At 48.6% G+C, this 25651-nt stretch overlaps 1 protein-coding gene across 2 annotated transcripts in view; it reads right to left on the bottom strand.

Annotated features, from left to right (window-relative positions):
- Positions 1-3207: 3207 nt before the first annotated feature.
- Positions 3208-25651, bottom strand: part of LOC136610048 (alpha-1,4-N-acetylglucosaminyltransferase-like) — a 46101-nt gene continuing 23657 nt past the window's right edge. For both annotated transcript variants that reach the window (XM_066589317.1, XM_066589316.1), the window contains exon 3: positions 3208-3814. In XM_066589317.1, the coding sequence (XP_066445414.1) occupies positions 3227-3814 (588 nt within the window). In that variant the 3' untranslated portion in view covers positions 3208-3226. The remainder of the gene's footprint in view (positions 3815-25651) is intronic.

The raw sequence follows: 25651 nt of genomic DNA, 5'->3' as shown, positions 1-25651 counted from the left end.
GGGTCGAGGACAGTGGAGGTGAGGGTGTGGGTGCAGGCCGGGAGGTACTCGTGCCTGTGTCCTGAGAGGGGTGTTGGATCTGTGTGTCAGGTTGGGGCACAGGGGAAGAGGCAGTGGTGCGACCTGGAGACCGTGAACGGCCTTCGTCCCACTTTGTCGGGTGCTTGGCCATCATATGCCTGCGCATGCTGGTGGTGGTGAGGTTGGTAGTGGTGGCTCCCCGGCTGATCTTGGTGCGACACAGATTGCACATCACTGTTCGCCATTCGTCCGCGCTCTCACTGAAAAACACCTAGTCCTCTGCATGGAGGCTTGACGTGAGGGGGTGCTTTGGGAAACAGTTGGGGGAGTCTTCGCTCTGGCCCTGCCTCTACCCCTGGCCACCCCACTGCCTCTTCCAACCTGTCCTGCTGCTGCATTTGCCTCCCCCTCTGAAGACCTGTCCTGAGTAGGCTTAGCAAACCAGGTGGGGTCAGTCACTTCATCCTCCAGCTGTTCTTTCTCTGAATCCTCTGTGCGCTCCTCCCTCGGACTTACTGTCCTTACTACTACCTCACTGATAGACAACTGTGTCTCATCATCATCATCCTCCTTACCCACTGAAAGCTCTTGAGACAGTTGCTGGAAGTGCCCACCCAGACCCCGGGAACTTTCCAAAGGTTGGACATCGGTCACGACAAACCCCTCCGGTGAAAGAGGAACCATTTTTTCCCACTCAAGGCAGGGACCCGAGAACAGTTCCCGGGAGTCTGCCTGCTCATCAGAATATGTCCTTTTCATGGAGTGAGGAGGCTCGGAGGAAGGAGGAGCAGCAGCCAGAGGATTCAGAGTTGCAGCAGTGGACTGCGTAGAAGACTGGGTGGCCGATACATTGCTGGATGTATTTTCTGCCAGCCACGACAGGACCTGTTCACACAGCTCTGTTTGTAATAAAGGTCTACCACGTGGACCCATAAATTGTGATATGAAGCTGGGGACCCCAGAAACTTGCCTCTCTCCTAATCCCGCAGTAGCCGGCTGTGATTCACCTGGACCAGGAACTCGGCCTGTGCCCACACCCTCACTTGGACCTCCGCGTCCTCGTCCTCGACCCCTAGCCCTCATCATGGCGGATTACGAATAGAGCAGGGGCCAAATAAATTACCCCGCTGTACAGCACTGAAAACTGGGCCTTAATTCACCACACACAGAGACATGTAGATAGCGGTGGCTCTATGCTGTGACTAGGAAAAAGTAACCCGCTGTCTCACTCTGATACTTTGGCATAATTTAGTGCTCGCAGAGACTTGTAGATTATAGAGGCTGTGTGGAGTGGGAGAAGACTAAAGCCAGTGGATAGTGCTGGTAACTGCGGCGATCTCAACCCCACCAACGAAAATGGTATTGTGGGCCGCTCTGCACAGCGGCTGAGCTGAAATACTTAGCAGTGGCCCCGGTAATATTAAAGTACTGTTTAGCGGTGAGACCGCGGTGTAATTCACTGCAGACAGAGAACTATATAAATAATTATAGAATTATTTGCGTACACTTTCATGCTGACAGCGGTATTGAAACGCAAACTCCAGACAGAAAAAAATTATACGGACGGCTGCAAACAGGCCTAGCTGTGAAATACTGAAGCAGTACAACTCCTAGCAGGCACCCAGGAAAATGCAGACAGTGAGATGCAGCCCAACGAAGGAGCTGTTTTTTTTTTTTTGTTTGTTTGTTTGAAAAAGAATACAGGCTGTGTTATGTCTATATCACTTTCCCTCTAAAAGTGGCTGTGTTGGCCCTGGGCTGTGTGTGTAATTCACTGCAGACACAGACCGATGTAAATAATTATGGAATTATTTGCGTACACTTTCACGCTGACAGCGGTATTGTTACGCAAACTCCAGACAGAAAAAAATAATACGGAAGGCTGCAAGTAGGCCTAGCTGCATAATAGTGAAGCACTACCACTCCCAGCAGGCACCCAGTAAAATGCACACGGTCAGAGGTCGCCCTAAGGAGGACCGTTGGGGTTCTTCTTGTAGACAGGATCCTACACTACCACTGTCCCTATCTCAGCAGCACTTTCCCTATACTCTGTATAATTGACTGCAGACTGAGAACGTATAGCTGTAATGGCCTGCACAGCCTGAGATGAAAAAAAAAAATTTGTGCAAAACTGCTCCAAGCAGCCACAACAGTAATGCACACTATGAAGAGTAGCCCTAAGAAGGACCGTTGGGGTTCTTGAAGACAGGAATTCTACACTACCACTTTCCCTATACTCTCCCAGTGTGTGTCTGAGGCGAGCCGCGGGCGGGACCGCTTTAAATACTCGGCGGTCACTTGATCTCGCCAGCCACTCACTGCAGCTGGGTGGAATAGGGCTGGCACGTCACAGGAGGAAGTGGTAATGCCTTTCCTGCATGTCTATTGGCTAGAAAATGTCGCTAAACATGCAGGGAAGGAAATGGAATTGACTCGTTGTGCCGCGTGGTGCTCGTCTCGAGTAACGAGCATTTTGAACACCCTAATGCTCGAACGAGCATCAAGTTTGGACGAGTGTGCTCGCTCATCTCTACCCAGAAGGTTTATTAGGTATTCCCCTTCCTAGCTTGTTAGTGTATAGTATAAGTGATGTTGCTCGATTGTCATGTGTACCTTGATTACCGTTAATATAGATTTCCAAGAGAGTAAACAAACGTTGCTCGGTTGGGGGTGTGTGCTGACGTTGCAGTAGGCGTGTCCAGGGCACCAGGGTAGTATCCCCCTATGTAGGACATCTTAACTTTATTAATAGTGCAAAGTAAGACAAGGAAGTATATAGTAGTCCAATTACAGGAGGCAGCACCTTAAGTTACATCTAAGTAGTAGAAAAGTAACTAATTATTACAAAGTTTAGTAGTTACAAATGAATACATAATGTGACATCCGCATACATTAGCTACTGTTTATAAGAGGATGGAATGTGGATACAATGGATAAATATGGGCTCCAGGAAACCCTCAAGGCGTCAATACAAAGAACATGCTGATTTTAATAGCTTCAGACTGTATTAAGCCCTGAACAACAAGTGTAACACAGGTCATCTTAATACTTTCACAAAGTTTTCCCCTTGTGCTACTTTTGCTAAACTTCCATCCTCATTTGACTTTTCAAGGGCACTTTTTTCTCATCGATACAAAGCACATTGCATTGTGTTATGCCAATAAAACCAACAATTACATTATGAGGTCACTTGGTATAATAAAGTTTATTGGTGACTAATTACATTATGTAATATTTTTTCATAGGTGGAGGGACAGTATTGCCTATAGAGATGCTCTATCAGTGTGTTACTTCCAACCACCATGGATTTCCTTTCACCATTCATAAAGTTCCAGAGATGAAGAGCATAAGAGTTTTTAAAAGTTGGTAAGACTTTCCAAACCTCATAGTATTTTTTCCAAGATGGATACCAAATGGGAAAGAATCGTTCAGGATGAAGGTAGGAGACATTTGCACACTTAAGGTCATCCATGGAGTTAAACTGTGGAATACCGCAATACTTATTTACAACACGTGTAAAGACGCCTGGTCCTTGGTGTCCCCATAATGCTCCTATATAATTCTGTACAAAGTTTTCCATGAACTCCCATGATAACTTATGGTATGGAGAGAGGCCAAAAATACCGTTGCTGGCACGTCTGTCATGTTCAGCAATTAGAAAGTTGTCCTCAGGAATGGGTCGAATTGAAATCACATCAGTATCCATATAAATGCCTCCGTACTTCCAGATCATGGCAATTCTGCAGGCGTCTGCTTTAACATGAGTCCAGTGAACTTCTCTTCTGGGCTTTATCTAGGATTTATTAAAATAAGAAGAAAACATTGTGAGTAAATAGTGGCAAGCAACTTTGAGACTATTTAACTGCTTTTAACTTAAAGGGGTTGTCCCATATAGACCACCCATGTGTACACGTCCTATTGGGGCATATGGACAACATAGAGAGGGCGGTACATTTGAAGCCTCCACCATCCCAGTCCATTTTTTTCTTCAATTTGTCCTTAAAAATAGAAAAGAAAAAAAAAAAAGATTTTGCCGGTGGTGTCCACAGTGGTGAAGACAGAAAGCTTCAGTGTTCACTGTCCACATTGCTTTAATGCATGCTTCACATGACAAGAACAAAAAAAGAATACAAAAAAACAAAACAAAAAGAAAAAAAACCTAAGTCTTTCCTGCACATCTAATGCCTAATATTTGGGAGTGCTCATAAATTTGTTTGACTCTATTGCCATGGGGTAATTGCCCTGATTTACAGAACATGTAATATTTATAACTCTGCACACCCAAAAGGTGTATTAGACCTTTTGAAGCCTTGTGTATTTTCTGTATCCCCGATCAGGGATGGAGGTATTTGGTTGCACACTGGATGCAATAATCCTCTGCAAATATTGAACAATTCATAGCCAGAATTAAAGAGCTCATTAGGTACAAAAAAGGCTGTTTATGAAAAGACATGCCATGTATACCTAGAATATATAATATTGGTGCCTTGGATATCTGCACCAGGGTTGGCATCTGCTGTTTTGCTTCAGGGCAGAGCCAACTTTACCTAATATGATAAACTCCTTATGCCCTGACTATGTGATCTGTTAGGACTTTTGCAATGTACACGTATGCATTTATAGTAGCTATACAATATGTCTGCTGTGTTATATGTAGCAACAATATTTTGATGTTTTCTACATTGGAACTTTCTTTATTTCAATACTTATTTCCCAAGAAAGTGGAAGAGTGAGGGGCTGATCTAAATAGTACTATTTTGTGTTCTTTTACAAAACTAAACTAAAAAAACTGAACACAAAAAGTCACTACTTCTTTAACCCCATAGTGACAGCCAATATGCCTTTTATGGTGGTCACTAGAGATGAGCGAGCACCAAAATGCTCGGGTGCTCGTTACTCGGGACGAATTTATCGCGATGCTCGAGGGTTCATTTCGAGTAACGTACCCCATTGAAGTCAATGGGCGACCCGAGCATTTTTGTATTTCGCCGATGCTCGCTAAGGTTTTCATGTGTGAAAATCGGGGCAATTCAAGAAAGTGATGGGAACGACACAGCAACGGATAGGGCAGGAGAGGGGCTACATGTTGGGCTGCATTTCAAGTTCACAGGTCCCACTATTAAGCCACAATACCGGCAAGAGTGGGCCCCCCCCCTCCCAACAACTTTTACTTCTGAAAAGCCCTCATTAGCATGGCATACCTTAGCTAAGCACCACACTACCTCCAACAAAGCACAATAACTGCCTGCATGACACTCCACTGCCACTTCTCCTGGGTTACATGCTGCCCACCCCCCCCCACCCCCCAAGACCCAGTGTCCACAGCGCACACCAAACTGTCCCTGCCCAGCCTTCAGCTGCCCTCATGCCACGCCACCCTCATGTCTATTTTTAAGTGTGTCTGCCACAGGAAAAGCAGGCACACACTGCAGAGGGTTGGCATGGCTAGGCAGCGACCCTCTTTAAAAGGGGTGGGGCGATAGCCCACAATGCTGTACAGAAGCAATGAGAAATCCAATCCTGTGCCACCTCCATCTGGAGCTGCAGACGTGGGCATAGCAATGGGGAACCTATGTGCCACACACTATTCATTCTGTCAAGGTGTCTGCACGCCCCAGTCAGACCGCGTTTTTTTAGAAATAGTCACAGGCAGGTACAACTCCGCAATGGGAATTCCGTGTGCACCCACAGCATGGGTGGCTCCCTGGAACCCACCCGCTGTACATAAATGTATCCCATTGCATTGCCCATCACAGCTGAGGTAGTAATGTCGTGCTTAATGCAGGTGGGCTTCGGCCCACACTGCATGCCCCAGTCAGACTGGGGTTCTTTAGAAGTGGACAAATGTAGGTTACACTCCGTGTGCACTTACAGCATGGGTGGGTACCAGGAAGCCACCGGCGGTACATAAATATATCGAATTGCATTGCCCAACACAGCTGAGGTAGTAATGTCGTGCTTAATGCAGGTGGGCTTCGGCCCACACTGCATGCCCCAGTCAGACTGGGGTTCTTTAGAAGTGGACAGATGTAGGTTAAACTCCGTGTGCACCTACAGCATGGGTGGGTGCCAGAAAGCCACCGGCGGTACATAAATATATCCCATTGCATTGCCCAACACAGCTGAGGTAGTAATGTCGTGCTTAATGCAGGTGGGCTTCGGCCCACACTGCATGCCCCAGTCTGACTGGGGTTCTTTACAAGTGGACAGATGTAGGTTAAACTCCGTGTGCACCTACAGCATGGGTGGCTCCCTGGAACCGACCGGCGGTACATAAATATATCCCATTGCATTGCCCAACACAGCTGAGGTAGTTATGTCGTGCTTAATGCAGGTGGGCTTCGGCCCACACTGCATGCCCCAGTCAGACTGGGGTTCTTTAGAAGTGGACAGATGTAGGTTAAACTCCGTGTGCACCTACAGCATGGGTGGCTCCCTGGAACCCACCGGCGGTACACAAAAATATCCCATTGCATTGCCCTACTCAGCAGAGCTAACGTCAGATACAATACAGGTGGGCTTCGGCCCACACTGCATGCCCCAGTCAGACTGGGGTTCTTTAGAAGTGGACAGATGTAGGTTAAACTCCGTGTGCACCTACAGCATGGGTGGGTGCCAGGAACCCACCGGTGGTACATAAATATATCCCATTGCAGTGCCCTACTCAGCAGAGCTAACATCAGATACAATACAGGTGGGCTTTGGCCCACACTGCATGCCCCAGTCAGACTGGTAATATGTACCTTAACAGTAACCTCGTTGGTGGTAATGTGGTGGTGACTGCGGACCTAGTAGCGCGGTTTTATGTAGTTGGTTTTCGGAATGTGGCCATGATTAAGTGGTCCGTGGCGGGGGGATGGTGGTGGTGCTCTCTTGTTGTGTCGTTAAAGGTGAAATTCTTGGACTGCCACCAGACGGACCAATGCAAAGGTATTTGCCAAGAATGTTTTCATTGTTGGAGGAGGAGGGGGATGTTTTGGAGGCACTATGTGTCCTCTCCACGTGTCCGTGGTTATATGCATCTTAACAGTAACAGCGTTGCTGGGAAATGGCCTCGCCGCCATCATGTCTTTGTGAAGCCTCTGTTTCCACACCCCAGTGACATACCATTAGCTGCGGTATAGGCAGAGCCCAGAATTATTAACCTTTGCAGCGGTAGTATTAGGGACAGGCCCCACTAACATATCACTAGCAGCAGTATAGGGGGAGCGCAGTCTTAGTTCCATTTCAGTAATAGTAGCACTCAAGACAAGCCCCAGTAACAATTCCCATTGCAGCAGTTTAGGGAGATAACAGTCTCTTTCACATTTCAGTAGCTGCAGTATAGACAAGGCCCCAGTTACATTTATGTAGCAAAAGTGTAGGCCAACCCCACACACCTTGCTGTACCATGAGTGCAGGCGAAGAACATAGAAATTACAATGATTACACTGTAGGTGAGGGCCCAAAAGAATTGGTGTAGCAATAGTACTAATGTACCTCAGAAAAAATTGGCCATGCCCAACCAAGATGGCAGGTGAAACCCATTAATCGCTTTGGTTAATGTGGCTTAAGTGGTAACTAGGCCTGGAGGCAGCCCAGTTTAACGAAAAATTGGTTCAAGTTAAAGTTTCATCGCTTGTAAGAGCATTGAAACGTATAAAAATTGTTTGGAAAAATTATACGAGTGAGCCTTGTGGCCCAAAGAAAAATTGCCCGTTCGGCGTGATTACGCGAGGTTTCAGGAGGAGGAGCAGGAGGAGGAGGAGGAATATTAGACACAGATTGATGAAGCAGAAATGTCACCGTTTTGGATGGTGATACAGAACGATGCTTCCATCCGCGGGTGCAGCCTACGTATTGCTTTGATATCGCTGCTGTCCGCTGGTGGAGAAGAGAAGTGTGGGGAAATCCTGGCTTTGTTCATCTTGATGAGTGTAAGCCTGTCGGCACTGTCGGTTGACAGGCGGGTACGCATATCTGTGATGATTCCCCCAGCCGCACTAAACACCCTCTCTGACAAGACGCTAGCCGTAGGACAAGCAAGCACCTCCAGGGCATACAGCGCTAGTTCAGGCCACGTGTCCAGCTTCGACACCCAGTAGTTGTAGGGGGCAGAGGCGTCACGGAGGACGGTCGTGCGATCGGCTACGTACTCCCTCACCATCCTTTTACAGTGCTCCCGCCGACTCAGCCTTGACTGGGGAGCGGTGACACAGTCTTGCTGGGGAGCCATAAAGGTGGCAAAGGCCTTGGAGAGTGTTCCCCTGCCTGTGCTGTACATGCTGCCTGATCTCCGCGCCTCCCCTTCTACCTGGCCCTCGGAACTGCGCCTTCGGCCACTAGCGCTGTCGGATGGGAATTTTACCATCAGTTTGTCCACCAGGGTGCTGTGGTATAGCATCACTCTCGAACCCCTTTCCTCTTTGGGTATGAGAGTGGAAAGGTTCTCCTTATACCGTGGGTCGAGCAGTGTGTACACCCAGTAATCCGAAGTGGCCAAAATGCGTGTAACGCGAGGGTCTCGAGAAAGGCATCCTCACATGAAGTCCACCATGTGTGCCAGGGTACCTGTACGCAACACATGGCTGTCCTCACTAGGAAGATCACTTTCAGGATCCTCCTCCTCAAGCCATACACGCTGAAAGGATGACAGGCAAGCAGCATGGGTACCCTCAGCAGTGGGCCAAGCTGTCTCTTCCCCCTCCTCCTCATGCTCCTCCTCCTCCTCAACGCGCTGAGATATAGACATGAGGGTGCTCTGACTATCCAGCGACATACTGTCTTCCCCCGCCTCCGTTTCCAAGCGCAAAGCGTCTGCCTTTATGCTTTGCAGGGAACTTCTCAAGAGGCATAGCAGAGGAATGGTGACACTAATGATTGCAGCATCGCCGCTCACCATCTGGGTAGACTCCTCAAAGTTTCCAAGGTTCTGGCAGATGTCTGCCAACCAGGCCCACTCTTCTGTAAAGAATTGAGGAGGCTGACTCCCACTATGCTGCCCATGTTGGAGTTGGTATTCCGCTATAGCTCTACGCTGCTCATAGAGCCTGGCCAACATGTGGAGCGTAGAGTTCCACCGTGTGGGCATGTCGCACAGCAGTCGGTACACTGGCAGATTAAACCGATGTTGCAGGGCCCGCAGGGTGGCAGCGTCCGTCTTGGACTTGTGGAAATGTGCGCTGAGCCAGCGCACCTTTCCGAGCAGGTCTGACAAGCATGGGTAGCTTTTCAGAAACCGCTGAACCACCAAATTAAAGACGTGGGCCAGGCATGGCACGTGCGTGAGGCTGCCTAGCTGCAGAGCCGCCACCAGGTTACGGCCGTTGTCACACACGACCATGCCCGGTTGGACGCTCAGCGGCGCAAGCCAGTGGTCGGTCTGCTCTGTCAGACCCTGCAGCAGTTCGTGCGCCATGTGCCTCTTCTCTCTTAAGCTGAGTAGTTTCAGCACGGCCTGCTGGCGCTTGCCCACCGCTGTGCTGCCATCCCGCGCGACACCAACTGGTGGCGACGTGCTGCTGCTGACACATCTTGATTGCGAGACAGAGGTAGCGTAGGAGGAGGAGGAGGAGGGTCGTTTAGTGGAGGAAGCATACACCGCCGCAGATACCAACACCGAGCCGGGGCCTGCAATTCTGGGGGTGGGTAGGACGTGAGCGGTCCCAGGCTCTGACTCGGTCCCAGCCTCCACTAAATTCATCCAATGTGCCGTCTGGGAGATATAGTGGCCCTGCCCGCCTGTGCTTGTCCACGTGTCCGTTGTTAAGTGGGCCTTGGCAGTAACCGCGTTGGTGAGGGCGCGTACAATGTTGCGGGAGGCGTGGTTGTGCAGGGCTGGGACGGCACATCGGGAAAAGTAGTGGCGACTGGGAACCGAGTAGCGCGGGGCCGTCTCCGCCATCATGTTTTTGAAAGCCTCCGTTTCCACAAGCCTATACGGCAGCATCTCCAGGCTGATCAATTTGGCTATGTGCACATTTAACGCTTGAGCATGCGGGTGCGTGGCGCTCAAACAGTTGAGCTAGCGACGGCTGGACGCTGTGCTGAGAGACATTGCTGGATGGGGCCGAGGACAGCGGAGGTGAGGGTGTGGGTGCAGGCGGGGAGACGGTAGTGCCTGTGTCCTGAGAGGGGGGTTGGATCTCAGTGGCAGGTTGGGGCACAGGGGGAGAGGTAGTGGTGCAAACCGGAGGCGGTGAACGGCCTTCGTCCTACCTTGTGGGGTGCTTGGCCATCATATGTCTGCGCATGTTGGTGGTGGTGAGGCTGGTGGTGGAGGCTCCACGGCTGATCTTGGCGCGACAAACCTTGCACACCACAGTTCGTCGGTCGTCTGCACTCTCAGTGAAAAACTGCCACACCTTTGAGCACCTCGGCCTCTGCAGGGTGGCGTGGCGCGAGGGAGCGCTTTGGGAAACAGTTGGTGGATTATTCGGTCTGGCCCTGCCTCTACCCCTGGCCACCACACTGCCTCCTCCAATCTGCCCTGCTGCTGCACTTGCCTCCCCCTCTGAAGACCTGTCCTCAGTAGGCTTAGCAAACCAATTGGGGTCAGTCACCTCATCGTCCAGCTGCTCTTCCTCCGAATCCTCTGTGCGCTCCTCCCTCGGACTTACTGGCCTTACTACTACCTCACTGATAGACAACTGTGCCTCATCGTCATCGTCCTCCTCACCCACTGAAAGTTCTTGAGACAGTTGCCGGAAGTCCCCAGCCTCATCCCCCAGACCCCGGGAACTTTCCAAAGGTTGGGCATCAGTCACGACAAACTCCTCCAGTGGGAGAGGAACCATTGCTGCCCATTCTGGGCAGGGGCCCGAGAACAGTTCCTGGGAGTCTGCCTGCTCCTCAGAATGTGTCATTGTAATGGAGTGAGGAGGCTGGAAGGAAGAAGGAGCAGCAGCCAGAGGATTCAGAGTTGCAGCAGTGGACGGCGTAGAAGTCTGGGTGTTCAATAGATTGCTGGATGCACTATCTGCCATCTACGACAGGACCTGCTCACACTGCTCATTTTCTAATAAAGGTCTACCGCGTGGACCCATTCATTGTGAGATGAATCTGGGGACACCAGAAACGTGCCTCTCTCCTAATCCCGCAGCAGTCGGCTGCGATACACCTGGATCAGGAGCTCGGCCTGTGCCCACACCCTGACTTGGGCCTCCGTGTCCTCGCCCGCGTCCACATCCCCTAGGCCTACCCCTACCCCTCAGCATGGTGTTTTACGAGTAGAGCAGAAACAGAACGCTGTAATTAAATGTGCCGCTTATTGGCCTGTGGTTGGAGGCTGACTTCGCTTACGGAACGCAGAGCAGAGCCAGGAAACAATTTTGCGCACGCCTGTAGTGAGACATAGGTGTGTATGACTGAGCTAGTGGAATTCACAGCGCAGAAGCAGTCAAGTGCCCAAAGGGCACTAGTAGGTCTTAAGTATTTTGCTTCAATTTTTTTAAATGGCGAGCTGAAACACCAGACAGATACTGTATGCAGCGTATATTATGTATACTGTTTCCCTCTGGCGCTATGACGGCGGTGATGTAACGGGCACAGCAGAGCCAGGAAACAATTTTGCGCATGCCTGTAGTGAGACGTAGGTACGTATGACTAAGCGAGTGCAATTCACAGCGCAGAAGCAGTCAAGTGGCCAAAGGGCAGTGGTAGGCCTTAAAGGGGTTGTCCCGAGGCAAACATCAAAATTTTACATTAGCCCATTCTCCCTGTCACCCCCCCCCCCCCCCCCCCGGTATAAAATAGCATTTTAAAGCGGTTTTTAAACCGCTTGCTACTCACCGATGTGATGAAAGATGAACTTATAAAATTCTTCTCCCAAGATGGCCGCCGGTCCTTTCCCAGGGATGCACTGCAGTTTTCTCCCATGGTGCACCGCAGGTCTTCTCCCATGGTGCACCATGGGCTCTGTGCTTTCCATTGCCGATTCCAGCCTCCTGATTGGCTGGAATCGGCACACGTGACGGGGCGGAGCTACGCGATGACGCTTAGAAGGGGGCGGAACCAGAACGCCGCTCGTGCCCGGACCGATCAGAAGGGAGAAGACCCTTCTGCGCAAACGCGTCTAATCGGGCGATTAGACGCTGAAATTAGACGGAGCCATGGAGACGAGGACGCCAGCAACGGAGCAGGTAAGTGAATAACTTCTGTATGGCTCATATTTAATGCACGATGTATATTACAAAGTGCATTAATATGGCCATACAGAAGTGTATAACCCCACTTGCTTTCGTGAGACAACCCCTTTAAGTATTTTGCTTCAATTTTTTTAAATGGCGAGCTGAAACACCAGACAGATACTGTATGCAGCGTATATTATGTATACTGTTTCCCTCTGGTGCTATGACGGCGGTGATGTAACGGTACAGCAGAGCCAGGAAACAATTTTGCGCAAGTCTGCTGTAACGCTTAGCTGCGTATTAATTAGGACTACTACCCCCAGCAGACACACAGTACACTGAAGACGGTCACAGGCAGCCCAAATATAGTATTGTTACGGCACTCTGCCCCCCGAGCGCCAGGTGGGGTGCCCTGATCTTCCCGCACCCCACTGTCCCTGCCTACTTGCCTCGGCTCTGGCTAACCCCAGGCGGACAACTACTAACAGGGGACAGAGTGCCGACAGAAGAGGCAGGTGGAACAAACCAACAGAACTTACAAAGCAGAGTAAGGCTGGAGATGGCGCTCACAGGCAAACTGACAGGACACTGACGAGCAACTAGATCAGACTGAGACAGACCTGACTAGAGGCTTGCAGAACCAATAACTGGCAGTGAGCTCAGGTCACTGCCAGCCTTTTAACTTAAAGCCTCCGCCCAGGGGCGGAGAGTGGGAGGAGCTGACTCGCCCACTGTTGCATATGGAAGGTGGAGGAGAGAAGGGCGGCACCCTACGGGCGGACACGCCGACGCCGCTGCACGCTAGCTGCTCCACGCCGCCGGGAGAGTCCCGACAGCAGAGGTCCGGGACGCCGGAGCCGACATCGGAGCGGGGCGCGCCTGCCGCGGGACCCAGCGCCGCCCTGCATGGTAACAAGTATTTTTCCCCAATTTTTTTGACAAAGCCCACTGCCTATATAGACCGTATATCTCTTTCACCTTTCCCACTGTCCCTGCCTCACCAGTACTGCCCCTATACTCTGTACAATGACTGTAGACTGAGGACGCAATGGTGGTGCTCGTCTCGAGTAACGAGCATCTCGAACACCCTAATACTCGAACGAGCATCAAGCTCGGACGAGTACACTCGCTCATCTCTAATATATATATATATATATATATATATATATATATATATAGTTGTTTTACTAATGTGTGTTGTTTAGTAGGTTGGAATATGCAGCATTACGGGATTATGGAATAGTTTGTCTTGTTTTTGTTGTGATATGTTTTATTTTATGTAAATTTTGTTGTGTAAGTGGGATGTGTGAGATTAGGGATTCTGCCAGACCGGTTTTTCACTCCTGTACGGGTTCTGTAAAATTTTGTAAATATGAATGTGTTTGGCTATTATTTCTTGCAAATATTTCTGTTATTTTATGTTACTTTTGCAAATATTTCTGTTTTGTAAATGTGTGTATATATGCTTCTTGCGATTGTATTTGGCAAATTTTTCTGTTATTTTGTTATTACGCCCTGTAATGTTTTTTACTTTTATAATTAAAAGATTATCACTGTGTTATCTGTGCTTTGATATAGGACTGCAGTATTTATTTGCAAACGTTTCTTTACTGTACTGTACTCATCTGTACAGTACGTACATTTTACAGTACAGTGGGGATTCAGGAGGCAGGCAGCGTTCAAGCGGCACTTTGGGGATTCAGCTGCTGTACTGTGTCAGGAGGCAGGCAGACACAGCAACGTTCAGCCGGCACTGTGCACTGTGGAGAGGGGAGGGGGGGAGTAGGCGCGCGCTGATGCAGGAGAAGCAGGAAGTGACCGGCATTAGCTGCCCGCCGCTCACTGAGCGGCGCCAGGGGTCATGGAGCTGTCGGTGCCCTTTTCTGAGGAATGCAACTTTATTTGAGGGACCGCCGCTGCCCTGACACATCGACTTAAGTTGAAAACAGCTTTACTTAAGAGCAATGCTACTCAAGGGTTTACTGTACTTCATGTAACCCATCTCTCAGGTGCAAGGAATTGGAAAAGTTTTAAGACTGCTTCTATAGAAGAAATAATTTCTGTAGTCTCATCCAACTGCACAAATGTAAAAATGGTGGCAATCCAAAACAGAACACTAAATTCCTTTTTATCCAATTGGAACCTATAGTTAAATTACTTTCCCTCTCCTATTTAGTCCATAATTGTTACGATTGTGACCAAGGGAGGACTGGGTACGCACACGGGTTTCATGCAAACTGACCCTGTGCTACCGGGAGAGATGACAGTGCCCTACCTAAGCGGGGACATTGCCCCAATAAGGGCAGCCCAGCGGTCTTTGGATCTGGGCCCTAGCTGATCTTAGGAGACACGCACCAGAACAGGATATTGGCCAATATATTGAACTTAAGCTGCAAGCCCCGCCAAGGCCCCTCGTATCTTGCAGTGCCTACACTAGCAAGACACATCTACTAGAGGGCCCTAGGGGCCAACCTAGCGCAAACATAGCAAACAAACTCAGCAGACCAAACTGACAAAATAAACATACAAACGGACATGAACAGCAAGGCACAGATCACACAGCAAGCTGCAACAGAACATAGTTAGCAGGTCACACAGCAAACTTCAACAGACACAGATTCATGAACACCAGACAGACTGACAAGGAGCTGGGTTTATATGTGAGCACAGACCCAGGAGATTGGCCAGCAGGAAGTAGCACACCCAGCCAGCTCAATCATTAACCCTGAGAGTGCTGTGCTGCTGGAAGCACAGTAGTACAACATGTCTCAGCAGCACATGTAACAATAATGCCCTTTACTATACCTTCTCCATGTCTTGAACATCCTAAACACCTTAAATTATAGCCCCTAGGCCTCAAAGCAAATATGTTATACATGGTAACCACAAATTACAGTTATAGGTTCCATTCAATGCACAAATGACATATTATATTATTCCGTAACAGACTTTTCTTATTCTTTATAAGGTTTGAACAAAGCTTTACCTGTATTAATAACAGATCTTGCATTCAATAACATGTATAATTTCATGCTGGACATGCTCTTCAGCATAAGTATGTCATTCCTTTTGTATTTTCTGTTTCTTCTTTGTTAAATTTAAAATAAAAAGTGTATTGTAAGGGGGGCATGGCTGGGCACCAGAGGAGAGCGGACGCAAAGTGGATTAGCTCCTGGAGACCCACACAAACAACCTCTATTCTTTATATACGAGCGACTTTCTGACTGCTTCCGTCGGCTGCCCGGCGTACCCGGTGAGGAGAGGTACGTGCAGAGAGACTGCCAGTGCCCCTAGGTGGTCACGGAGAGTTGCAGCCTACCCGCCATTGAAAGCCGTGGACTTTCCTAGCCACCCGGCCTGGTAAGGTTACACTTCTGGTCCCCGAGCAGCCCAACAGAGATAGAGGACTAACTGCATATCCATCTGCCGGCACGGAGGCCATGCATCTTGCCCAGGACCCCGAAACCTACTGTGGCTATCCCTAAGGCTCAGCGAGAGGGCCCAACACTGCAGCGACTGCCAACTTGTGGAAATTAAATAGCGGTGAGAGATTCACTGCTGGGTTGCACAAGGCGGTGAAGGGCTGAAGACCCTGCAAGTTACCTACTTCTGCTCTGGGTCTGCAAGACTCCATACAAGCCCCTGAGAAGCAGGGCTAACATCACAGAAGGTATATGCCTGGCACATACATAGAGAGGCTGCAGCCTAAGACCACCTTCTTGTGCCCACTCATCACACTCCAGCAACAGCACAGCAGAGGTTTGGAGACAGTACCTTATATTTTATTGAGCTAGATACCCATCTGATATAAGGGCCTGTATTACACTGCTCAGTGTCACCTCAGAATATATACACCCTCTTCTGGTGGCAGCAAGAAACTCAACTTTGCTATACGCAAGCTTCATATTAATGACATCCAACTAGTGGACTATTGCACCTCCTAGTGGCTGAAAACAATACTTAGAGCAAATCACATCACATTGATTTCTCTATAGAGCATCTCTACAGGATTCATTTAATTTACCAAAAATAATATCTCTATGCATACACACGTGAAAGCAGGTTCGAACATTGTTTTCAATGGAGCCGCTGCTGCTGCCAGCAGCTCCATTGAAAACAATGGTCTGCCGGCACCCCTGCATTATTTTTCAGGGCTTTTTTTAAAGGGCATTACATATAATTTTAGCGTAAAAAAATAAAAATAAAAAATAAACTTACCTGTCCACCGCTTCTGTGTCCCCTGCGGGGATGAAGAACACATCTGCCGCATGCAGCAGATGTTTCCTTCATCCCCGCTAGTAAAGAGAATTCCCTGCTGTTACATCTGCCACATCTGTGACAGATGCGGCAGAGGAATCCTTCAATTCTCTACCGCAGCTGTCACACATTTCAGCTGCGGTAGAGGATTCTCCTGCTGGCACCCCATCAATTGATTTCAGCGAAGGGCTTTAAATATAAGGCCTTCCCTGAAAATCCAGTAAAAGTGCTGTAAAAAACAAAAATAACAGATACTCATCTTGCTTCAGCTGCCAGGGCTCAGCCGCGTCTTCTCCTGCTGTCTCCTGCTCTGTGGTGCTGATGTATCAGCAGTCGGGGGTTTAAAATCCCTCCCTACTGAAAGAGCTGAATGTGATTGGCTGAGGTGCTCAGCCAATCACAGGCATCTCTCGCCGAATGAATGACGGGCGAGAGCTGCCTGTGATTGGCTGAGCACCTCAGCCATTCACATTCAGCTCTTTCAGCAGCCGTGTCCCCCGCGCATGCGGCAGATGTTATTCAAAGCACTAAATACCAAAGTGGACCCAGAGAGCAGGTATATCTTTGTCAAGTGTACAATTTGTGACAAGATATTCACCTTAGTTTGTATTTACCCCCTGCCCAATTGCCATGAAGACTCTTTTTTTTTACTAATGTAATTAACCAATTACATGAGTTTCAACACCCTGCTCAATCCCACCTTAAACACCTCAAATGGCTCCTCAGCTGTCTCCTTCCCTAAATTAAAAAAAAATTAAGACAATGTTGGCGGGGGGCATGGCCTAGCAGCTGAGGCAGAAGGACGCATGAGGTTGAGCTCCGCCATTACCCACCAAAAAGACGGTGTTTATCACCAGCGGAGGTCCCATCCACACCCGCTGAGGTCACCACACACTGCCCTGAGGAGGGAACTCACCACTCCGGAGGTGGCCAATTGGGTCCCGTGCTGGTGGGAGCGAAACGAAGCGTGCGGTCTGTGAGATGCACTGTGATCGCAGACTGAGGAGGCGGCAGGGCTTCTGAAGGTGAGAGGAGCATTGCCGGATCTCTGTCCCCCGTACAGGTTTTGTGGCAGCCTGCAACCCCGACGGAGACGCTGGCGGCGCTAAAGGCAGGGGTCCACTGCTGCAGTCTCAGAGACGGGAGGCACCGAGGAGCGCAAAGCTGCATAAAGGACCATGGGGGTGGACGCGGAGAGTGAGGGGACTGAAGCGCCTGGCAGATAGAGGGCAGAGAGCGGTGAGTGCACAAAGCAGAGGCTATCTGTCTGCATTACACCACACCCAGGCACCGCTGGCAGACTCTGCAGAACAGGCCAGGGGAGAGGGCCCTGAAGAAACACACCTGCCGAGGCTGGGGGCACACAGGAGCACAGAGGCAAATTGCCTAAAAAGCACCACTTACACCCTTGCTGACCCACAACTAGTACCGCCAGTGTCGCCCTCTGCACCCCCTCAGACATTGCCACCCGCGTTTTCTCTTACTCCCCTCGGACTATTTAGTTGCTCTGCTCTCCCTCCACCCACCCACCTCCCCCGAAGATGGGGGGTAGCGGTTACTGCCAATACTCGGACAGCGAGAAGGCGGAAATATCTCCGCTAAGCTGCTAATAAGAGACCCCAGGTACCCCTGCTGAACCTAGCCAATCTCAGCCTTTGTGAAGCAGAAGCGCAGAAGGCCCAATATGGGTAACTAGCTACTCACCATGTAAAGGGAGACCCCCGAGAGCCATATAACTACCAACAAGCGAACCAGATGAGCACCGTTTAGTCGCATAGTTTTGAGTTATCAGCTCCCAGCGAAGTACTTTAACACACTTTTAGAAAATGGTGAAAATTGGAAAAGACAGACACAAGGATCAAGTAGAAACACCCAGAGTCAGTAAAAACCAAACCGAGATGGACAAATATGTCAAGAAATAACACAGTTCCCCGGCGGCACAAAAACAGAAATCCTCGCATTATAATACAGCTGAACAGCATACGGAGGACTCAGATTTAGAGTGCGCCTCAGTCACCTCAGAACACACTGAAGATCCAGACAGAGACCCGATCTCCCACTCTTTCCTTAAAAAAATTCTGACCCAAGCTATTTCCCCGGTCATGAAAGAATTGGCAGATATAAAATCAGAAGTCAAACAAGAAGTCAAGCACCTGGAGAATGCGCATCAAGAACTGGTACAGCACAATCTAGCCCTCCAGTCCACCCTATCGGAGCAGCAAGACCAGTTAAACCATGTGATGCTTCTAATTGAGGACCAAGAAAACAGAAGCCGAAGAAAGAACATTCGCTTCAGAGGCCTACCAGAATCCACGGCACATGAGGCATTAAACTTGGCCACTGTACATATCTTCCAGTCCTTGCTCGGAAAAGACAAAGCAGACTAGATAGTAATAGAGCATATCCAAAGGGCCTTGAGGCCCAAACCTTCGCCATGGGAACCACCTAGGGAATTCATCTGTGGCCTGCTAAATTACTTGGACACTGCGGCTATCCTACAGAAGGCCAGAGACGTGCGTGAGATTGTCTACGAAGATAGTAAAATCCTCTTATTTCAGGACATTGCTCCCAGTACGCTGGTCAAGAGGCGTATACTGAAACCATTGACGGAGGCATTGCGCTCAAAAAAGCTACCGGTGAGATAGCTCTTCCCGTTTGGCCCCTCTACCTTCAAAGATGGCCAGCAGATAACCATCAGGACATGGAAAGATCTCGAAAAGGCATGGGAGAAACTTGAGATAACTCCAATTGACATACTATCGTGGCTACCGTGCCAGACTAAAAATCAATTGCCCCAACTGAAGAAACCCGAGAGCTGGTTACTCAACAGAGCCCCTAGAACTCAGAGACACAAAAAGAGACTACAGGTTGAGACCTAAGGTTCGGTCTCTCTCTCTCTAATTCTCCACTAAGCAGTTTGGGTGACTCTCTCTCCCGTTCTCTCCCTCTTCCCCACTCTCTCCCCCCCTTCCCCTTCTCCCTCCCTGCAGCTTAGCACGTCCACCGATGGCTCCTCGAAGAGGCATTGGGGAGGAACCGGAGACGGATGACCCCATCATTCACACCGCTGGGACGACACGACACCCAGGCCAGATAGCGGTTGCTTCATGCGCCCGCCGCACTGGCTCAGGTATATATGTTACTTATTGTGCTATTACTGTATACTTTAAGTCTCCTGATTTATGTTTGGTGCTCTATATCTGTGCCATTTTCTTTATTTACATTCCTTTGTAATAGTCCGCAAAATCTGATTATGTTATTGTTTAAATAGCTTGCTAGATAAGTATGTGGTTTCGGGGGTACCCTCACCTTAAAAGTTGTTCGTCCAACCACCCCCCAAGTTCGCAGAGATTGGGAGATGCCATGGGGATTTTTCCCCACCTCCGGACCCGATTGAGGAATGGGCCCGAGGCCCCCCTGGGATTGGCCCTCCCCATACTCTGTGTTTAATACATATCCTCACTTTTCCACACTATGTGGAGTTTGTTATTGTTAAAAGTTGAAACAGCAGGAATATTTCTAGCCCAATAGGCAAGGAAAAAGCAAACTCGCATCTAAGCTTAAACTCCCAGAGGCTGATCCATGGCAGAGATTAAAATTATCTTATTTAATGTCAGAGGCTGGAATAACTCCCAGAAGAGGTCTCAGACCTTCTCTCTCTTGAAAAAATACAATTCAGAGGTGGTGTTTCTGCAAGAAACTCACTTTCGCCATAACCGCATCCCCAACCTCCCAACCCACAATTATAGTCAATGGTTCCACAGCACGCATTCCTCGGCATCGAGAGGGTTTCTCCATTGCAATCAGTAAAAATATCCCCTTCATTCCTGTTAGTTCGGAGTTGGACCCGGGTGGTAGATACTTCTTTTAAAAAGGAACGGTGGCACACAAAATGATATTATTCGCCAACCTGTATGCCCCTAATAAAAATCATATTCCGTGGCTAACACGGATCCTGAACAAGTTCAAAGGATTTGCGGAACTGGTGCACTTGGTTGGAGGGGTCTTCAATCTAGTCCTAGACCAATCAGTTGATACCACCTCAGTTTCTGCTCCGACCTCTCGAAAACAGAGCCTCAGACTGAGGAGCCTAATGTCAGAACTGAACCTGCGAGATGCCTGGAGGCTACTAAACCCCGGGCTCCGAGAGTATACATACTTCTCCCCCATTCACGCAACCTACCATAGAATTGACTACCTCCTGATATCAGGTAAATTTATAAACTTAGTCACCTCAACTGATTGGCCCGATCACTGTTTCGGATCACGCCCCCATTTTTTTTTCCCTGTTGGTGGACAGTCTGCCGAAGAGAGAGTGGAATTGGTGCCTTACACTTATAAACGGGAGAGACAACTGCACTCATTTAGCTGAGAAGTTAGAAGAATTTTTTAAAATTAACATCTGTCACGAGATGCCCATCTCAGTTGTGTGGGAGGCACACAAGGCCTACATAAGCCTTAGGCACCAGAGTTAAGCGACAAAGAGAGGAGGAGACCAACTCCCTCCTTACTCAAATCTCTGATAAAGAAACCTCACATAAAAACAATCCTAACAACAACACTATTCTGGAACTCAAAGACTTAAGGGACAAACTTAAAAATGCCTTAAACATAAAATCATCAAAGACCCTGTTCACCTCCAAATACAAAATTTACATTCACACAGATAGAGGTTCAAAAACAATGACGAGACTTATCAAAAAACAGAAAGAGAAATCCTTTATCTTACAGATCAGGGCCCCCACAGGAACCGTAGTGACATCCACAGAGGACATGACTGGAGAATTCGAAAAATACTACACAGCTCTATACAATTTACGCAGGGACTCTGAGTTGCCTCAGGAGGCCACACTCAATTTCTTGAGCACCCTAAGACTCCCGGGACTGACCGAGGAAGACGCTTCATCTCTACTATGTCCAGTCACAGAGGAGGAGGTAGCTGAGGTGTTGGCTTCCATCCCTAATGGAAAGAGCCCAGGCCCTGATGGGCTCCCAATCCTTTATTACAAAAAATTTGCAAACATACTAATCCCATTCCTAACCAAACTGTGTAACTCCCTTCTCTCTGGTTCGGCCCTGCCGAAACAGCCCTTAGAGGCTTACATCTCTTTAATTCCCAAAGAAGGAAAGGACCCGGATCAATGTAGTAACTATCGTCCCATCTCACTATTAAATGTGGATATTAAATTATGGGCGAAACTACTTTCCCAAAGAATAGCCCCCTTTCTCCCTAAACTGATAAACCCTGACCAAGTGGGCTTCATCCTGGGCAGGGAGGGGAAACTTAATACGACTCGAGCAATCCACGCCATGCACTATGCTAAATGTAACAAACTCCCGCTGGTTCTGATTCCCACGGACGCCGAAAAGGCCTTTGATAGGGTCGACTGGAATTACATGGAAAGCACTCTGGTGGTGTTTGGTTTCTCGCCTTCTTTCATCCGAGCCATCTTCTCTTTGTACTCAAACCCGTGGGCCAGAATCCAGGTCAACATCACTGTCGAGACCCTTCTCTATTGGAAACGGAACCAGACAAGGTTGCCCTCTATCCCCCACCCTCTTCATCCTCATGATGGAGACACTACTCCAAGAAATCAGGTAGAATCCGGTTTCTGAGGGCCTCAAGGTAGGGGACTCTACACACACCACAGCGGCCTTTGGTCTTCACCACTAACCAAAAAAAGCTATTCTGGCTCTAATGGGTACATTTGACCTCTTCGGCAGACAGTCCAATTTTAAAATTAATTATAGAGATGAGCGAGCACCAAAATGCTCGAGTGCTTGTTACTCAAGTCGAACTTTCAGTGATGCTCGAGAGTTCGTTTCGAGTAACGAACCCCATTGAAGTCAATGGGCGACTCGAGCATTTTTGTATATCGCCGATGCTCGCTAAGGTTTTCATTTGTGAAAACCTGGGAAATTCAAGAAAGTGATGGGAACGACACAGAAACGGATAGGGCAGGCGAGGGGCTACATGTTGGGCTGCATCTCAAGTTCCCAGGTCCCACTATTAAGCCACAATAGTGAGACCCCCCCCCCCCCCGCACTTTCAGCATAAAGATCGTTCTCCTCTGAAGAACGATGTTAGCCCATTGATTTCAATGTAGCCGGCAATACAGCCGGCTCCATTGAAAGCAATGGGCTGCCGGCGATCGCGGGATGAATTGTCGGGAAGGGCTTAAAGGGGTTGTCTCACGGCAGCAAATGGGGTTATACACTTCTGTATGGCCATATTAATGCACTTTGTAATGTACATTGTGCATTAAATATGAGCCATACAGAAGTTATTCACTTACCTGCTCCGTTGCTAGCGTCCCCGTCGCCATGGATCCGTCTAATTCTGATGTCTTCTTGCTTTCTTAGACGCGCTTGCGCTGTGCGGTCTTCTCCCCTTCTGCTCGGTCCAGGCACGAGCGGGGTTCTGGCTCCGCCCCCTTCTACACGTCATCGCGTAGCTCCGCCCCGTCACGTGTGCCGATTCCAGCCAATCAGGAGGCTGGAATCGGCAATGGAACGCACAGAGCCCATGGTGCACAATGGGAGAAGACCCGCGGTGCACCATGGGAGAAAACCGCAGTGCATCCCTGGGAAAGGACCAGCGGCCATCTTGGGAGAAGATTTTTTAAAGTCCTTATTTCGTCGGATCGGTAAGTAGCAAGCGGCTTAAAAAACGTTTTACTTTGCTATTTTATGCCAGGGGGGTGACAGGGGGAATGGGGTAACGTAAAATTTTGAGATTTGCCGCGAGACAACCCCTTTAAATATATAAGCCCTTCCCTGCAATTTATCCAAAAATGTGTAAAAATAAAAAAAATATATATACTCACCTGGTCCCGGCAGACGGAGTTCAGCGCCGCCGGCGGCAGTCTTCCTGAACTGCTCTGAACAGCTGTGAGTAGTATTCAGCAGCCGGGGATTTAAAATCCCCGCCTGCTGAATGAGCTGCCTCTGATTGGTCACAGCCTGACCAATCAGAGGCAGATCTCACTCACACACCCATTCATGAATTTATGAATGGGTGAGTGACTGCTGCCTCTCATTGGCTCAGCAGGACCAATCAATTTTAAATCCCCAGTTGCTGAATACTACTCACAGCTGTTCAGAGCAGTTCAGGAGGACTGCTGTCGGCCGCGCTGAACTCCATCTGCCGGGACCAGGTGAGTATATATATATATATATATATATTTTTTTTACACATTTCTGGATGAATTGCAGGGAAGGGCTTATATATTTAAGCCCTTCCCGACAATTCATCCCGCGATCACCGGCAGCCCATTGCTTTCAATGGAGCCAGCTGTATTGCCGGCTCCATTGAATTCAATGGGCTAACATCATTCTGCCGGGACAAGGTGAGTATATATTTTTTTTTATTTTTACACATTTCTGGATGAATTGCAGGGAAGGACTTATATATTTAAGCCCTTCCCGACAATTCATCCCGCAATCGCCGGCAGCCCATTGCTTTCAATGGAGCCGGCTGTATTGCCGGCTCCATTGAATTCAATGGTCAGTGCTCGTTTAATCGAGACGAGTACCGCGTGGTGCTCGTCTCGAGTAACGAGCATCTCGAGCACCCTAATACTCGAACGAGCATCAAGCTCGGACGAGTATGCTCGCTCATCTCTAATTAATTATGATAAATCAGAAGTGCTGAATGTCTCTGCCCCATTCCATACCATTACCAATCTTAAAAATCTATTCGCTTTTAGATGGCCTCCTTCATGCATCAAATACCTGGGCATCTTATTAACTGCCAATCCCTCTCACCTTTACGACGCCAACTACACCCCGCTGATTTAAAAAGTTAAGAATCAACTCAAACAATTTAACCTGCCACTAATTCCATGGTTAGGTAGAAAGAATCTTATCTCCACATATATACTCCCACCCATCATCTATATCCTTCATTCAGTCCCAATAGAGATCCCTAGCTTTTTCTTTTCACAAGTACACAAACTGTTTAGAAATTTCATATGGGATGGGCATAAATCGCGCCAAGCGTTCTCTTATCTTATACAAAAACGCCCTCAAGGAGGCGCTGGTCTTCCAAATCTTCAACTATATCACAAAGTGATTCACATAGCCAGGTGGATCTCCTTAATTGACAATGAGATTACCTCACCTACCCTCGGTTTAGAACGAACTATACTTGGTAGGCAAAATCAGGTCCTGCTCTGGGCATATGGGCCTCCTCTGGGCAAACATACTCCTCTCAGCCCTATCACAAAGAGTACAATCAGAGTACTTAGGTCAGTATGTATGGGGACGACCGAAGAAAAATCCCTACCCCCTATGACCCAAGCCTCCCTGATCCCAGCCATTCTAGCGAACAGACCACTTCGGGTAGAGGGGATCTGGGATAAACTCAAGGATATCACAATTTTCAACATTCTCAAAGGCCCCAAATTCACAAATAAGATGCAATTGGATACTAATTTTCCTCACCTTGCCCTTAACTTCCTTAGCAGATCAGGTCTTTATCACTCCTTGAGGCAGTTCCAGACAACTAACTTAAGCAACCTGATGGACCCCCTCTGGTTCGAAACATACATCTCCCTCCCGTCTGAAGAAACTAGTAGGGAGTCTATACAAAGGCCTCCTCTTACAGACCTCTCATGAGAGGCCCTGGTTTCTCAGGTAATGGGAGAGAGAGCTGGGACTCAACCTCAGCAGGGAGGAGACTCTTAAAGTACTGAAAAACTCACACGGTTTCTCCAGATGTGTTAGAATTCAAGAGAACTCCTACAAGATCCTGACTAGGTGGTACAGGACCCCTGTTATAACATCAAAAACGATCCCTACATCATCAGACGTCTGCTGGAGATGCGAGAAAGAAAAGGGAACCGCCCTACACATATGGTGGCAATGCTCAAATATCAATCCCTTTTGGCAGTCAGTCACTAATTCTATTAATAAAATATGCCACACTTCCTTCTCCTTTAGACTGGAGGAGATCCTGATTTGGCTGCCCACTTATCAATTTAAACCTTCAAACAAAAGCTTGCCGACAATTTTGTTGGCAGCGGCCATGCTCATGGTCCCGCTTTTCTGGAGAGAGAAGGAATCCCCATAACTATCCCACTGGAGGGAAAGGGTCAAACAAATATTTCACTTCGAAGAGGTTCTGGACTGGGAGTCGGGGACTAGGGACAATTTCAAAGCCCTCTGGACTCCCTGGATCCAATTTCAGGGAAACAGAAACATTTTAGAAAATTAATGTATTAGATGACTTTTTACCAGCTACAATGACCTACCTCGCTTTCCAT

This window comes from Eleutherodactylus coqui, chromosome 1 (genome assembly GCF_035609145.1).
Source record: "Eleutherodactylus coqui strain aEleCoq1 chromosome 1, aEleCoq1.hap1, whole genome shotgun sequence".
Classification (NCBI taxonomy): Eukaryota; Metazoa; Chordata; class Amphibia; order Anura; family Eleutherodactylidae; genus Eleutherodactylus; species Eleutherodactylus coqui.
This window is presented reverse-complemented; position numbering and strand designations above follow the sequence as displayed.